Source organism: Hippichthys cyanospilos, chromosome 1 (genome assembly GCF_059441005.1).
Source record: "Hippichthys cyanospilos isolate Australia breed blue-spotted pipefish chromosome 1, RoL_Hcya_1.0, whole genome shotgun sequence".
Taxonomy (NCBI): Eukaryota; Metazoa; Chordata; class Actinopteri; order Syngnathiformes; family Syngnathidae; genus Hippichthys; species Hippichthys cyanospilos.
In genome coordinates, this window is record NC_142369.1 from 20163180 (window position 1) to 20178002 (window position 14823).

Here is a 14823-nt window from a genome sequence, read left to right on the forward strand (position 1 = left end):
TCCCAGCAAACACCATTTGCTGTGCATCTTTTTGTTTGAACTTACGGTTGCATAGAGTAGTGGCATAAATCACCATAATAACAGCTAATATGAGCTTGAAGGCATCATTACGTCAAGTCAAAACGTCCATTAAGAGAATAAAGGTGAGCCACAGGAGCTTCGTTTTGATTATGTGTTTTTTTTGTTTGTTTAAACCCACTGCAGCACAGCAAATAAATTAGCCACCGGTTGTTCACTTTTGCCTCCTTTTCCGCTCCAACTCAACAGGTTATTAACACTATAGATCAAGCTGCGCCACTTTTTCGCTCTGTTTTAAAGAGCTATTTTACTGACGAGGCTTCCCCGTTGCCTCGTGTGGTTTTTTTTTCTTCAAAAGAAATAATAAAAGACAGGCGGGATACACCAGCAAGCAAAGAAGCACACAAATACACAAGGATCCAATTGGATGCCATTCGCTTGAAGGGTAATTGAACTTGCTTTCCCTTCATAATACTTGTTGTAAAAAGACAACAGAGTGAAGCATTTCACATAGAGAAAGGGCTGCGTGGCATCTCTGTCTGATTCAGTGCCTATTAAAACGCAGACTTACATCTCTGATGAAGTACTCAAGGGTAGCATAGGCGATGGCGATGCCGTCGTGGGTGCTGGTGCCCCGGCCCAGCTCATCCAAGATGACCAGGGAACGCTCGCTTGCGTGGGAAATAATCTCAGACGCTTCAGTCAATTCCTCCATGAAAGTGCTGCGTCCTTTGTAGATGTTGTCCGACGCTCCCATTCTGATCATCACAAACAAGGAAGAGGATGTCAATGTTAAAAGAAAATATTAGACTTTCATCAAGCGAGAGGTATTGGGGCACTTTTGACTAAAGGACGTTGAGCCTACGAGATGTTTTTAAAATTACATCCATTTGGATGCTCATGTGAAAAAAAGTCTGAATTTGTTGTAATGTATTTACTTACTACTATAAGGTGACTTGATAGTATTATTCTCTGAAAGACTGTCATTTTTTGTACATTTTATTCTTGATGCACCAATGTTTAGTGTTGGGAGTAACGCATTACAAAAGTAATGTAATTCCTGTCATGCATTACTTTTTCCCGCTACAAAATTTCTCATCAATGCACAGCCTGCATGAAAGTATGATTAAAAAAAAACAAAAAGCTTGCTAAACCACATAATATGTAGACACAAAAGCCTTGGTACATTTTTATTTTCAAAGTTGTTTCCAGCAGTGTGTTGCGACTATGGCTGACTTCACTGACTTGTATTTCTACTGCACAAAATGTTGCTTCCGCAGTCGCGAATTGCGTCTTCTGATATAATCAACATAACGTTCTTCTGAAATTACGTTTAATAACCAAATTAGGGCGCTAAAAAACGACTTACTGTAACTACGCTGACAATGTATTGTACGGAGTCTGTAGCATCTAGCACAAATTAGCTGCTAGCTAGCAGCAGCACTCAATTTAAGAAAATTTAAGAAAACAGAAAAAGTTGATTATAAAAAGTAAACTTGGTTATCCATGACTAAATGTAAATGTGTGAATTGGTTTTCTGTGTTTTTTATTATAATTGTTATTTCTAGTGTTTGTTTTTTCGCCAAGCAAAAAAAAAACAACCTTTTTTAAAATTTTTATCCCAATGCAATTTTTTTCAATAGGAGATAAACAAAACCAATTACTTTCCAATCACATGTGGTGATATTTTGGTTTTCCAGTCGAAAAAAGACATTTTGTTAAGACAAATCACACCAATCATTACAGATAGCATGAGCTGCAGGCATTTTGTCAAAATATCGGCTACAGTTGAAAAATGAGCCTGTAACAAGTCTGACCTCTCCTGTGTATGTTTACGTGTGCAACCTAGATCATATATATATATATATATATATATATATATATATATATATATATATATATATATATATATATTAGAAAATGTGTTTGGTATTACAGTACAGTGTATTACAAATCTCCTCGTCTCATTTTTGTACACAGCTCGTCTTGTCTCATTTTATCCTTACACAGTATACACTCAGACGTTTATAATTGTAATGCACTTGAAAGGGTGCCCTCAAAGGCTCCAAGACAAAAATCAGTACATGGAAATGTATCTTGCTAATTGATGATATATTCTCAAATTCCAAGCAGTAGCTCTTTCAGCCTCAATTGCATCGTTGCATCTCTCTTAATTGTCCTTGAACACCATATCTTTGAATGAACGGCGTAAACGTGAACCTCCCATGTCGCCATGGTTACACCACACGCTTTACAGAAGAGGGGTGTGGCAGGCATGCAGCTGCATTACATGAGCTCATTTACAACAGTAAGCCCGTGCATGACTGAGACTCAAGGGAAATCAACGCAGATCCATAGTTTTTGCGTGTGTGCGACACCAAGAACGGGTACAATCAGATGAAAGGTTGAAGGTGTTCCTGCGCACTCGTCTGTCAACAGGCGAGAGGACATGCACTGCCAGCGTCCAGCTGGAGCTCCTCGTTCCCACCAAATACACGGACTGCAAAACCAGGCTCCATTCTTCATTCATCACCACTCATATTTCCAGTGCACATGCTAAGCCACTTCTTTAGTGATTCTGGAAACCTGCTTCACTTCATTTGAGATCCCATTATGACACTGGTCAAAGTCTTCCCTTAAAGTGACTGTTTCACTCGTTCTACATAAACAAATAGCTTACGTGCAATTCAATACGCGTGAATATCGTAGATATGTTCATTAATTTCATCGATTCAAATAAAACACCTTCAACAATTTCATCAATTCTCGTAAAATAAAACAAAATATAAATATTTTTTAATTGGTGCAAAGTGAATCTGTACATGTACCTATTTGGCCACATTGAACATTTTAAACTTTTAAAACTCTATCAGTTTTGCACACTGAGAGACAGGAATTCTTGCCCATTCTTTCTTACAAACAGCTCGAGCTAAAAAAAATATTTTTTTTCTTCAAACAAAGCACTTAAAGAGCATTCTATAATGTTTTTGTAATAATTTAGTTTGTATGGAAGTGTGTGTGGAGAAGAGAATGTAAATATTTTGGTTGGCATATCCATTTAAATGTTTTAAAGTACATTCAAACTTTTTTTTGTTTTACGTTTGAATCCATTTTTACTGAAAAATGTTTTCCCACATCAGCACTTTCATGCTTTTGTAAAACATGCAATGCAAACCTAAAAAAAAAAACGATTTATTATAAATGTTTACGGGGTGTTACATTTTCAATTACTGTATATCAGAGAAAAAGAGCATTCCGTATTACTGCCGCTTTATTCATAATTTTACATCCATCCGTTTTGATCAAAAGCACAGGTTTCAAACTGCGAGCAAGATCTCAACAGCTACATCAATTAATGAGTACATTTAATGTGTGATCTACATTATTTCCTATGAGGGAGATTGTTTTGAATTTTGCACATTTTGGTCTGAGTCAGACTTTAGATCGGATTTATCATAATTAATAAAAGTTCCACGGTATTTTAATGGAGAAAATTCTAACCAGCGAAACGCTAGCTTCAAAATAAGTAAAGTAGTTATACAATTCAAATTTTTCTTTGGACCAGAAAAATAGCTCTCTTCATTTTGTGCTGTTAGGAACACCTCTGCCAGTCAGCAGGGATGATGTACAAGTGTTTAACGATTTGATGTATGATGTTAAGGGCCTGATCCATTTGGAACCGAGGGCTGCTTGAATCATTCGCTCATTTACTCTCACAGATTGCTGTTTGCAGCAGGTGTAACAGCGGTCGGGACTGCCGTGTTAAAAGCGGACTTCAACTCAATCTCACATACTTAAGTATTAAATCAATACTTAAGTATCTGGAAAATGATGTCCTTAATGTACTTAAGTATCGATGTAATACTTAAGTCTCTGGGATTTAATGTCTGGATTCTTAAAAAAAGGTGAAACTACGTCCCTTGCATGGAATGAGCTCATCTAGATATCGCTGATGGTATTCATTAGTGGCAATATATGTTGTGATCATTTTTGTTTGTGGCATTCTTAAAATGTTTCCCACCACGCACTCTTAGGAGATCAGTTTTGAGACTTGTTTGGACGAGTTTGTGCCTGTTATTGAACCTCTAGGAAATCAGGCTCTGAATTGAAACATGTTGAGCGCCATTGACATAAAACGACGTCAGTGGGAAATCAACATTGGCACTCTTGTAAAACGCAAACTTTTTTTTTTTTTTTTTTTTGGGGGGGGGGGGTTATGTGATTATGGGAATGGGCAGCGAAAAGTCTTGACCACAAACTATGGCCAGCAAATGAGCCATGTATTATAACAATGCGGAAGCGAACATTGGGGATATTTGAAACTATGATAAAAGTATTCAAGCACAACACCGGTGATTGTTTTAAAAATACATTCTTTTGTCTGAGGCATCACTAAAGCAAAAATTGTAGCCTAAAGGTTACTGTTACCATAAATTTTATGTAAACATAATATATGTATATTATATATTTTATGGCATAAAATATAGCTGTTTACAAAAAGCTTGTTAGTTTCTATGTTTACACACATGTATATTCTGTGAGCTTTAAAATGCTCTAGATTTTGTAGCACTCAAAAACGTTCATGTTTTTAAAATTTTTTACTTTAATTTTTAATTTTAAACTAAAAAAACTATTTTTTTTAAATGTTTTTAACATTTTTAAAAGTACAAAGCATTGATTCACCAAATGTAAGTACTCATATTATTATTCCTTGTGTTCATGCTTGTGATTATTGCTTTGTGAAAACGTGTTCTTCTTTTGCAAAGAGCCAAAGAAAACAGGGAAAAACATGTTATTAAACCTCTCACACAATAGGCCTGATTTCCTAAAGGTTTACACATGCAAAAACAAGCAACATTTTGATTACTCACATAAACAGATGTGGAAGTTGATTTAGTATTCAGGCACAGCCGGAACTGTGACTGTCAAATGTGCTAAATTGCTGCGCAGTTCATTTTATACGTTCTGGAAAAAGAATAGTACTCATTTATTTTCTATATAGCTTTGCTCTCATTAGAATCATTGGAGCTGGAGTTTATCCCACCAACATGCAACATGAATAATGCCTGTAATTAATTATTGCTTATCATTTCCAAAGGGATTTTAAAAAATTTGAATCCAAACAATTACAGAAAAAACAACAACAACAAAAATCACTTCACAGGTTCCACTATGCGTTGACCTACAATGAGCGTTGACTGCTACGAGCAATCACTAAGTTGTTACACAATACTACGACACTTCACACTTGCTTTTGTCAGCTCTTTAGACTTGACTCCAACGTGCGAGAGCATTTTCCTGCGTGATGGCTGATTTTAGAAGCGCACATGCTGCGAAAGGCCCGTGAAGACATGTGTGCCGCCTACCAGGAGGAACAGGCTGTCTGTAAACTATTAAAAACCGGGGATGCAAGGCTGCGCAAGAGATCACTACAAGACTAACTCAGGATGCTGACAATGTCACATACACGCCATCATCGCTGTTTTGACGACAGGACCTATTCAAAACCTGCTTTCTCCTTTCAGCTGTTTCCATAACGACCGTGGGGGGATGCAGGATTGCGCTTTGTAATCTTCAGGACTTAATGCAGAGAAGAAAACATACAAAGCAGCTGCATACATGCACATTTGCATCGGAGTCTGCTCCAGAAAAAACAAATGCAAAAATATTCATTATAGTAACTCATTTCTTTGTACTGTAAAAATGAGAAAAAGAGAGGGAGGAAGGGACGGGAAAGTATAAATTTGCCAGCCGCCGTGCCGCTTTAAAAGATCATTGATAATCAATCATGGGGATCATCTCAGACAGGGTAGCCCATTAGACACCCACGCAGCATTTCATTACCCCTGCCAAGCCCACCAAGTCTGCTCATTCCACTCTGCTTCTATAAAATCTTCCCACCCCATCCGTCTCCCTTTCACTTATTAGAGCAGAAAACTCACAAAATGAAACGACAATGTTACACGTAGTAGATGCAGCAGAGGGAATTGGGTGGGTGTTTATTAGCCAAGCAAACTTTCCTCTGTCCCAATTAGAAATTGATAGTTGATAAAAGAAATGTGGGAGGTGATGGCAGGACGGCACTCTTCTCTCAGGGGACACTAATTAGCTCTTTGATGCATTTTTCTAACAGACAGGCAATATTAACCTCCACCTCAATGAAATCCCTTGGCTGAACGTAACACAGGCGCTCGCCCCAGTCAAACACAGCCACGACTCTGATTTAAAGTACTCACAATAACTGCTTTAAACACCCGCGACTGAGCGACTGCAAAAGTGAATGAATTCTTTGACATCGCGCCTTGATTCAATTCAAATTGTTCAAATCAATCGAATAATTTTGAATTAAAAAAAACATTCTGAATCCAAAATCAAATCCGAATCAAATTGTAGACCTAAAAATCAGAATCAAATCCATGTGTGAGACAGCCAAATGCTTGCCTTTATAAAATCCCCATCAACTAGTGCAGTCCGGTCCTCGAGAGCCAAAATCCAGTCTGTTTTTGATGTTTCCCCTCAACCATTCCACCTGCTTCAAACCATCATGTTCGTTATCAGGATTCTGCAAAGGATGCTGGTGAGCTAATCATTGAATCAGGTGTGTTGGCTGCTGTCTTTCTGCCGCTGACAGTGTAGTGGAGGGGGTGCTCAGCTTGTTTACAGTAATAGCAAAGAGTAGCATGGTAAAAGAACAACGGTCAACTTGGTCATCTTTTCTTGTTTTTTTTTTTCCGACTGATGTCTTGTTTTTGTCGGCTCACTTATTCCTACAAACAACTCACGAACAAATTCAGCTCACGAAAGTAACTTGTTTGAATGTAGAGGAGCGTCCAAATACTAAAAAGTAAAATACAACTGAACAGTACAGTCAGTTATTCTTCCACATACAATCAACGAAGGTGTGCACACCACTGTTGCTACTTTTCCATTTAAAAAATTATTGGATTGACTTATTAGTACGCATGTGCACATACACGTTAAAAGAAGGCCCAATTTGAGGGGGACAATTATCTTTTTTCACCCTCAATCGCCTACTAGGTTGGTATAGGTCAAGATGAAAACACTCATTGTATCAATCGAAGTTTTATACTTGTTGAGATCATTTTGTTGCAAGACTATTAAGAGGCAAGATGCATTGCTGCAATACACAATACCTGTCCATTGGTGAAGACTCCTCACTGTCCAGTGATGCAGAATGTATCATTCATTGTTATACCTCAACAGTAGGTTTTTATTGCTTTCTGTCACAAAAAAAGACATTTAGAACCCTATAATAACCTTCAAGTGGCTTCACTGGCCGAAGGACCACACAACATAACCTCATTACTCCAAGATAAAGCCTAAAATGCCTCACAACTGTATCTGTCAAAGAAACTAACACCCACTCACATACACACGTATGCCCCTTGTGTGCTGACCGGGGTTTGGCTCCCACTGGGTTAATTCATAAGAACATGCTTAAACCCACAAAAAAAGACAATTACACACATCTGCAAGCCATTACATCTAATCACAGAGTGCAGCAGGGCCACGAATACAGAGAACATTGTATAATGTACAATGATGACGAGCGGAAAGTGTGCATAGAGCTGAAAAGAATAGAAAGATCTCCAACAAAGATGCATTATATGAGCTCCTAGCGTAACACAAAGCCTAAGCACGCTTCATCTGCTGTGAGGTAAAGGACGCGATGAGATTACGACGGATTAGTCTGTAGTGTCACGCCTAAAAATACACTCTGCACGATGATACTTGGTGACAGATTATCTTTTTTTCCCCCCCTTTCTTTTTTTCTTCAGGTTGTCAGACAGACTCGTCGCATGCAATTACACTAATAGAAATAACAGACCTTCAGTGTTGTCATGGTAACTGTCCATCAATACTGACGAAATCCTGTCATTTGCAATGCCAGTGACATGAACACTCATCAGATACGTGTACAATCAGAAACCTAACATTATTGTTACCCCCACTAAGTTTGATTGCATGTGTTTCTATAGACGTTTGCATGCACTTGTGTGTGCGGGACTACTCAAAAACATCTGGTCCAATAAGGGTGAATCCACGATACTTTGAAATGTAATTTTATTAAACACAAAGTAAACTTTGACTAGTTGTAGCATCGCAGTCGAGTCAATATTCTATGTGTCAATATTCCACATTGAAAAAAAAGAAGCTGTTGTAAACATGCAGCCAGCAAAGGTGCAAAACAAAATGTGTCAATACAATTCTGAAAACAATCCACAGCTAATTTACACTATGCCCACAGAATATTAAATGACAAAAAGGCTGGAAACTACTTCTGGAGAGGCTGGGGGCTACTTCAAAAGATCAACATTGGTAAGAGTATGTAAGAATACCGCTACACCATTTTTGTGATAGTATATGTAGTTATTTTATGCTGTGGTGCCTTACATTACAAGTGAGCAGACCTTGAGCCCCATATTTGGGGGGTCATCTTATAACCGCATAACTCAAAAACAGACCAATTTTTTTCACAAATCTGTGTTTAAATACTGATCATTAAAATGGAAAATAAGTAATATCATGTCATTTACAGTAAAAGGCTTAAAATGATTATATACCTCTAATTCTATATAGTTTGAGAGCGTTTGCAAAAAACAGCAAAAATGCACTTTCGTCAAGCGCCGCCTAATTGCCTTTTTGTCGTTTTCTGCGGACTTTTTTGGAAAGGAAAAGACGAATTGACTTGTCTCCTTCAGCCCTTGGACGTATTCTTGAATAGTATTAACAAATAATTCCACAAATAATTGAAATTCTGATCAATCATTTATTAATTGAGAAATTGATTGTTATATTCCCTTGGTACGCCCATCCTTGCAGCTCACAAAAATGTTGTCCATCCTCCACATAGACATTTATTACTCAGTATTGCACATAATAGTATTTGATTATGTGGGGACCTCTATCTGCCGCTTCTCTCTTCAATAATTTCTTAATCAAGAATTTAATTGAACAACTTGCTTGAGTCAAAAAAATTTCTTCATGTAGTCAAGTTATCAACAGGTTGCACAACTGCACATGGTCCTACCTGGTATAAATGCCATCCAAAATGCCCAACCTGGCCTCAGAACTTGGCACGTAAGAGCCCATTTGGGCCATGAGGCAGATCAGGGCCACTTGGCGGATGTAGGAGCTCTTTCCCCCCATGTTAGGGCCAGTAATGATCATTGTTCTCTTTCCATCAGCCTGTAGTGAGGTAGAAGTGAGCAGTCGTAACACAGGCAGAGTGCTGGGGAGCAATAAACAATAAAATGATATTTGGATGCTGAGGAGGTGGGTGGACTTGAAGCTTTGGCTTGTTGCAACAGAAACCCACTCAAATAGTGACAGGCATAGTGTTGCTTGTGATATTACGCAGATCTGTGTGCGTGTGAGACTGCATGTGTTACTGGCATTTTCCTTTTAAGACTGGAGCATCTGGGTAATTGACCTTAGATATATGTCATGTACATGCATATGTGTGCATACCTGCAGTTGTGTATGATTTGGCACATATTGACTCTGCTCTCCCATAAGTAGGTCTATAGCAGGGTGTCTGCCATCCTTGATCATAATCTGACGCTTACAATCAGATACCTCTGGTCTGCAACAGAGAAAAAAAAAAAACACACACACACATACAGGGGGCCGATGAGCAAAATACCACTTAATACAAAAAAACAAAACTACATTTCGTTTTTAGTATTTTTAGAGTACCATTCGATTTTTCTTCATTAGGGAGGAATACAATAATTGTATACGACTAGGGTGGAGGATATCTGCCTTGAAGCTTTGCCGGAACCATGTTTGTGCCACAGTTTTCAACACAGACCTTTCTTGCAGAACATGTATGGAGTGTTGCAACGATGGCAAGTGTGAAGGACACCCCACAAAAATTAGTTGATATCTCAAGATCGGGATCATTGTCAGTTAAAATAAGAGTGACAAAAATATTGTTCAACTATTGCAAAATGGAGAAGGAATACTACAGCAGTACTTCAGGGGAAAAAAAGACATATGCAAAGACTATCTTGACATACAGTCCGACCAAAGTGCTGTATAAGAAAAACCCATTGCAAATAAAAACATAAAACACATAAAATAAACAGGTAGAAATACAGATAAAACAGCAATTATATTCAATTATATTTTGCCAAGCCCCCACCTAGAAAAAAGAAAACCTTCCGTGCCCCACCTCACTCGATGAACTGACTATAATAAGATTATTATCTATAAAAAATGTTAAAAGTATACCTTAACCTGTATCCTTTTTAAGATTAACAACAGAAAAAAAAACCTAATATAAATCAACTATTAACTATTCTTTACATTGTTTGTATGGGTAACAGTTTAGTCTAAAACTGAAAAAAAATAACCAAGTGCATCAAAGTGCCTGAAACTAAATAAATAAATAAATAAAAGATTAAAAAAAATTCTTATTTTATTGCAATTGCACTTCACATGGCAATAGCCTTTCTCCTGGGGTCATCCACGCCCGCCAGGGGGGGCCGCCCCACTATTTGAGAAGCCCTGTTCTAAGGGAATATTTTGGAAGCATTGTATGTAAGTGACTTTTACAAAACTATTCCAGATGGACACCTACCTCAAAATAATTGAAGTGAATATTGGCATGAATGGACTACGAGGCCAAGGGGAAGGAAGTAAATGATAATGCGCAAGGGCCCCAGAATGGAGCCCAAGGACACACCTGGAAAGGTTGCGTTAGATGTGAAAGAAGAACCCATCAAGGAAACGTGCGTGCAAAACCAATGGAGGAAGGTTTTTTGAGGAGTCTGAGTGTAACAAGGTGTCAGGCAGCACTCCAGCACAAGAGGAAAAGGGTGAAAAGTGAAGGAGGGAATGAACTGAGCCAAAAAGGCTCATTAAAGCTTTTTGGTGCTAAATGTGAGTAAAGATGAGCTGAAACAATTTTCTCAAGAATTTTGAAAATGAAGGGTAGATTTGAAACGAGGACAACTACTGTACTAGTTGGGCTCAGAACATTTTTTTCCCCTCACCTTTTTTTCTCAAAGGTGTAATCAAGGCTTCAATTTTGAATGATGGTTGCAGGATACCAATTGAGACATAAGAGTGAATAATGGCACATATGAGTTGAAGCAGGGAGGAAAAATGGGCACGACTAAGCAGAGGGAACCCAGCTAGCAGGTGGAAGGTTTGGATTTATGAATGGATGAGAGATTTAGGAGGCATCAGTGAGGAAGAAAATGCAATTATTGGCATGCATTTTATGCTTTCTAAAATAAAACCAATAGTTTGTAGCAACACTATGACCCTATACTGGTGCACATTTTGCAGTTATATCAGTACTACTCATGTTAAAAATCATCATTTTTGTAGTGGTATTGAGAGGTCTTTATTTCTACAGCACATAATATTCAAATGTATGTTTGCAATATTTTTATAGCATTTAAATCTTCTCCCTTTTCAATGTGGTCTTAATGATGACTTGGCAACACAGCGAGGATTTTGCAGTACATGTTTTTTCTCTTTCTTTTGGTTGTATTTGGATGTATTGTAGTTGGTGTGTGCGTGCATGAGTGTATGTCAGCGAGTGGGAGAAACATTGGGAGTTCTGGCTGAGCACGCTGCTGAACCCAATGCACACTCCCACGCACCGCCTGCCCGAGACTATAGGACATGCCACAGGAAACATGCCTACACACATATACAAAATGTATGAATACACTTTCAAGCGATTCTAACACACAGGGGCACAGAGAAAAATTACATGAGGACATCACCTGCAATAGTTCCCATGTTTGGCCACATCAGCCAATGAGAAGAGACAGTCCATGGTTGCTAGGTGACTAATAGCCCTTTTCATGGTGTGATAGTGCTCCCCAAACTGACTGCAAAAGAGCAAGGCGAGGATGGAAGAAATTTGCTTGCGTAAATAAGCGGAAATGCATGATTGTATTCTAGATAGGTGACAATGCTTATGCATTTGAACTGAACAAGACTGTGGCAGTCAACACTTTGGATAAACTAAACACTCCAAGGTGTGTTTATCACATATAGTCGAGGAGAGCCCGTATGTGTGTATGTATGTGTGTCGTACTCCATAAAAGCGATCCACTCCTTCTGGCAGTCAAGCAGCAGCTGCTCACGGAGTTGCAGCAGCTTCTTGTGACGCTCCACCACAAAGGGAGAGTGATACCTGCTGACCGCTTTGGTGCTGTACAGCAAAGATGAGAAGAGGTTGGAAGAAGTGTTTGTTTTTGTTTTTTTTGGTTTACTGAAAATCATTATGCAAATCAATTTGCATAGTAAGACAAACTTGGGGAATGTGCATAACATTCTTGCAATTCTTGCAAATGTAAAAAGATTTGAAAATTTGGCTAAATCGGGCAAAAGTTGCCTCTCATAAGCTCTCATTGGCAAAGGCAAATGTGATATTTTTATATCAGAATACTGTAAATACAGAATACTTTAAGATTAGATAAACAACAGCTGGGAGAAAAAGATATGCGTAGTTAAAATATAAGAAAATGTTGACATCTTAGGTTTTGGTCCCCCTTAACTTATTTACTACCAGCTCAGTAAAAATTGATTTAAAAAAAAAATAATAATTATGAAATTTCGCTTCACAGAATGCATTGTTTGGCATTTTTTAATGTCGTTATAATAACAATAGTTCTTGTCACTAGAAGTTGGGAAATGTATTTTGTGATTTTTTTTTAAACTGCTGTGCATTGCTCACTTAAGCATTGCTTGTAAAATCTAAGAGTTTCTTTGTTTTGAATGAGGTATAACCACGAAAACAAATTTCATGATTATATATTTAAGGATGCCAAGTCATACTATTCATTTTCCTCTAATAAATAATGGCATGAGTGTTACATGCATACATGTGCTGTAAATGGTTAAAATATATAAAGTTATAAAGTTAGAATCTGCAAATATCGGCTAATAGGCCAATGGTTGAAGGGTCATAATCAGCCAACATACAACACTGGTGTGTTGTAACTCACCTGCTGACTTTAACCCAGTCACAAGGAACAATGGAGGACTGCGAGTTTTTCACCTCGATCAGAAACTGTCAAAAAAAAAAAAAAAAAGGAGACAAAAAGGTACTAAGACAACATCTTATTGTTCGTCTTGTCTTGCCACTCAGGTTGCATCTGTAGGTACCTCCTGTCCTGACACAGTGGAGTAGTCAAAGCTGGGGGATTTCAGAACATTTCGGATATGTTTGCAATGGTCCTGAATGTCTTCAAGAACTTGCTGGATTTGCTCTCTCCTTTCACACAGCACTGGCAAGCCGGACAGATCAGAAAAGAGCTCTGCCTTATTCCCACTCCTGCAAAATGGGAGTGACATTATATTCAAGCTATCTCCAATTTCCTCGTGACCCTGAAAACACTTACTTGGCCGCCTTCTCGTTAAGCACCCTGAGGAAGCCGTGGGCTGGGGCCAGAAGGTCCGGGGTGTCCACCAGGAGTCCTCGAATGAGTCCCGAGCGGATCTGTGCTCGAATAGCCGGCAGCAGGGTTTGAAGCTCCAGCGCCAAGCGACAAAGGCTGCTGATGATGAGGTAGAACTCCTGCGTAGACGACTACGGCACATTTTTCAATCGTGTCAGCGATTCTACTTTCCTTGATTTTGTTATCTTAACTTTTCATGCTGTCAGACAACAAGATTAGCACACTAAATCGGATCTACATCTGATATTGGAGACAAAGTGTCAACACGTAATCGTTGAGTGTGATCGATTTAATCTGCACTGGCAAAACGTGCATTTTATGCCTCAAGTGGTGTTTCAATACATTATTAGGAAAAGAAGATGAACCGTTATTGAACATCAATTGAAACTAAACATCGCAGATTTTTATTGCATCATTAATTGGAATGACATGTTTACTTGGTGGCGGCTCAGTGGATAAGCGCACATCCGCCTCAGAGTCCCGATTTCAATTCCAGCTCGCACCAGCCTTCCTATGTGGAGTTTGCGTGTTCACCCCGAGCCCACGTGGGTTCTCTCCGGGCACTCAAGCTTCCTCCCACACTCCAAAAACATGCATGGCACCTGTATTGGACACTCTAAATTCTCCTTAGGTACGACTGAGTGTGTGAATGGTTGTTCGTCCCTGCATGCCATGCGACTAGCTGGCAACCAGTTCAGGGTTTCCCCGGCCTACAGCCTGAATATAGCTGGGATAGGCACCAGCAACCCTAGTGATAAGTGGAAAATTGATAGATGGATGTTTACTCATGTCAAGCTCAAAATTGAGCACTGAGTTTTTCTTTTAATGATGAGAATTTGTCCTTGTGCGTGTCCCCAATCTAGCACCACTGGTCACTTACTGAGAAATTGTGCTCTGAATTTCTTGTTTTGAAAAACGGACACACAAAATCGGCATCTGAAAGGAGCTTTAATAAAGTCAATAAACTATTTTTGCAACAAGAAATACGATGTTTAGTTGATGCCGCAACATTAAAGGCCAAATGTGTGATCAGTTCAGATCAGAAGTATTGATTTATCAATGCGAGCCTCTCGGGAAGCGGGGCTATTGCACTTTATGATTCCCATTAGTGGAATTGGAGTGGACGTCTGCGTCATAAAGGGTTAATGAGTGTCTCAGCGGGACAAAGCTTTCAAGTATTAATCACACAGTGTCACTTTATTGGTTTCCTCATGTCAGCAGCCCCCTGAATTAGTTCTTCCTCCAGCATGCAAACCAGGAGGTACTGCAAACCCATATAGGATGACCCCCCCCCCCCCCCCTTGCCACCGCCCCACGAGCAAAGCAAAAGATACAAGCCATTAGACACAGGCCCATT

At 38.9% G+C, this 14823-nt stretch overlaps 1 protein-coding gene across 2 annotated transcripts in view; it reads right to left on the reverse strand.

Moving 5' to 3' along the window:
- The window catches only part of msh3 (mutS homolog 3 (E. coli)), a 41668-nt gene that overhangs the window by 13183 nt on the left and 13662 nt on the right, over window positions 1–14823 (reverse strand). For both annotated transcript variants that reach the window (XM_088432890.1, XM_088432880.1), the window contains exons 14-21: window positions 13410–13597; window positions 13174–13342; window positions 13014–13078; window positions 12101–12217; window positions 11784–11891; window positions 9511–9625; window positions 9071–9228; window positions 590–776 (exon numbers count right to left, since the gene is read on the reverse strand). In XM_088432890.1, the coding sequence (XP_088289016.1) occupies window positions 590–776; window positions 9071–9228; window positions 9511–9625; window positions 11784–11891; window positions 12101–12217; window positions 13014–13078; window positions 13174–13342; window positions 13410–13597 (1107 nt within the window). The remainder of the gene's footprint in view (window positions 1–589; window positions 777–9070; window positions 9229–9510; window positions 9626–11783; window positions 11892–12100; window positions 12218–13013; window positions 13079–13173; window positions 13343–13409; window positions 13598–14823) is intronic.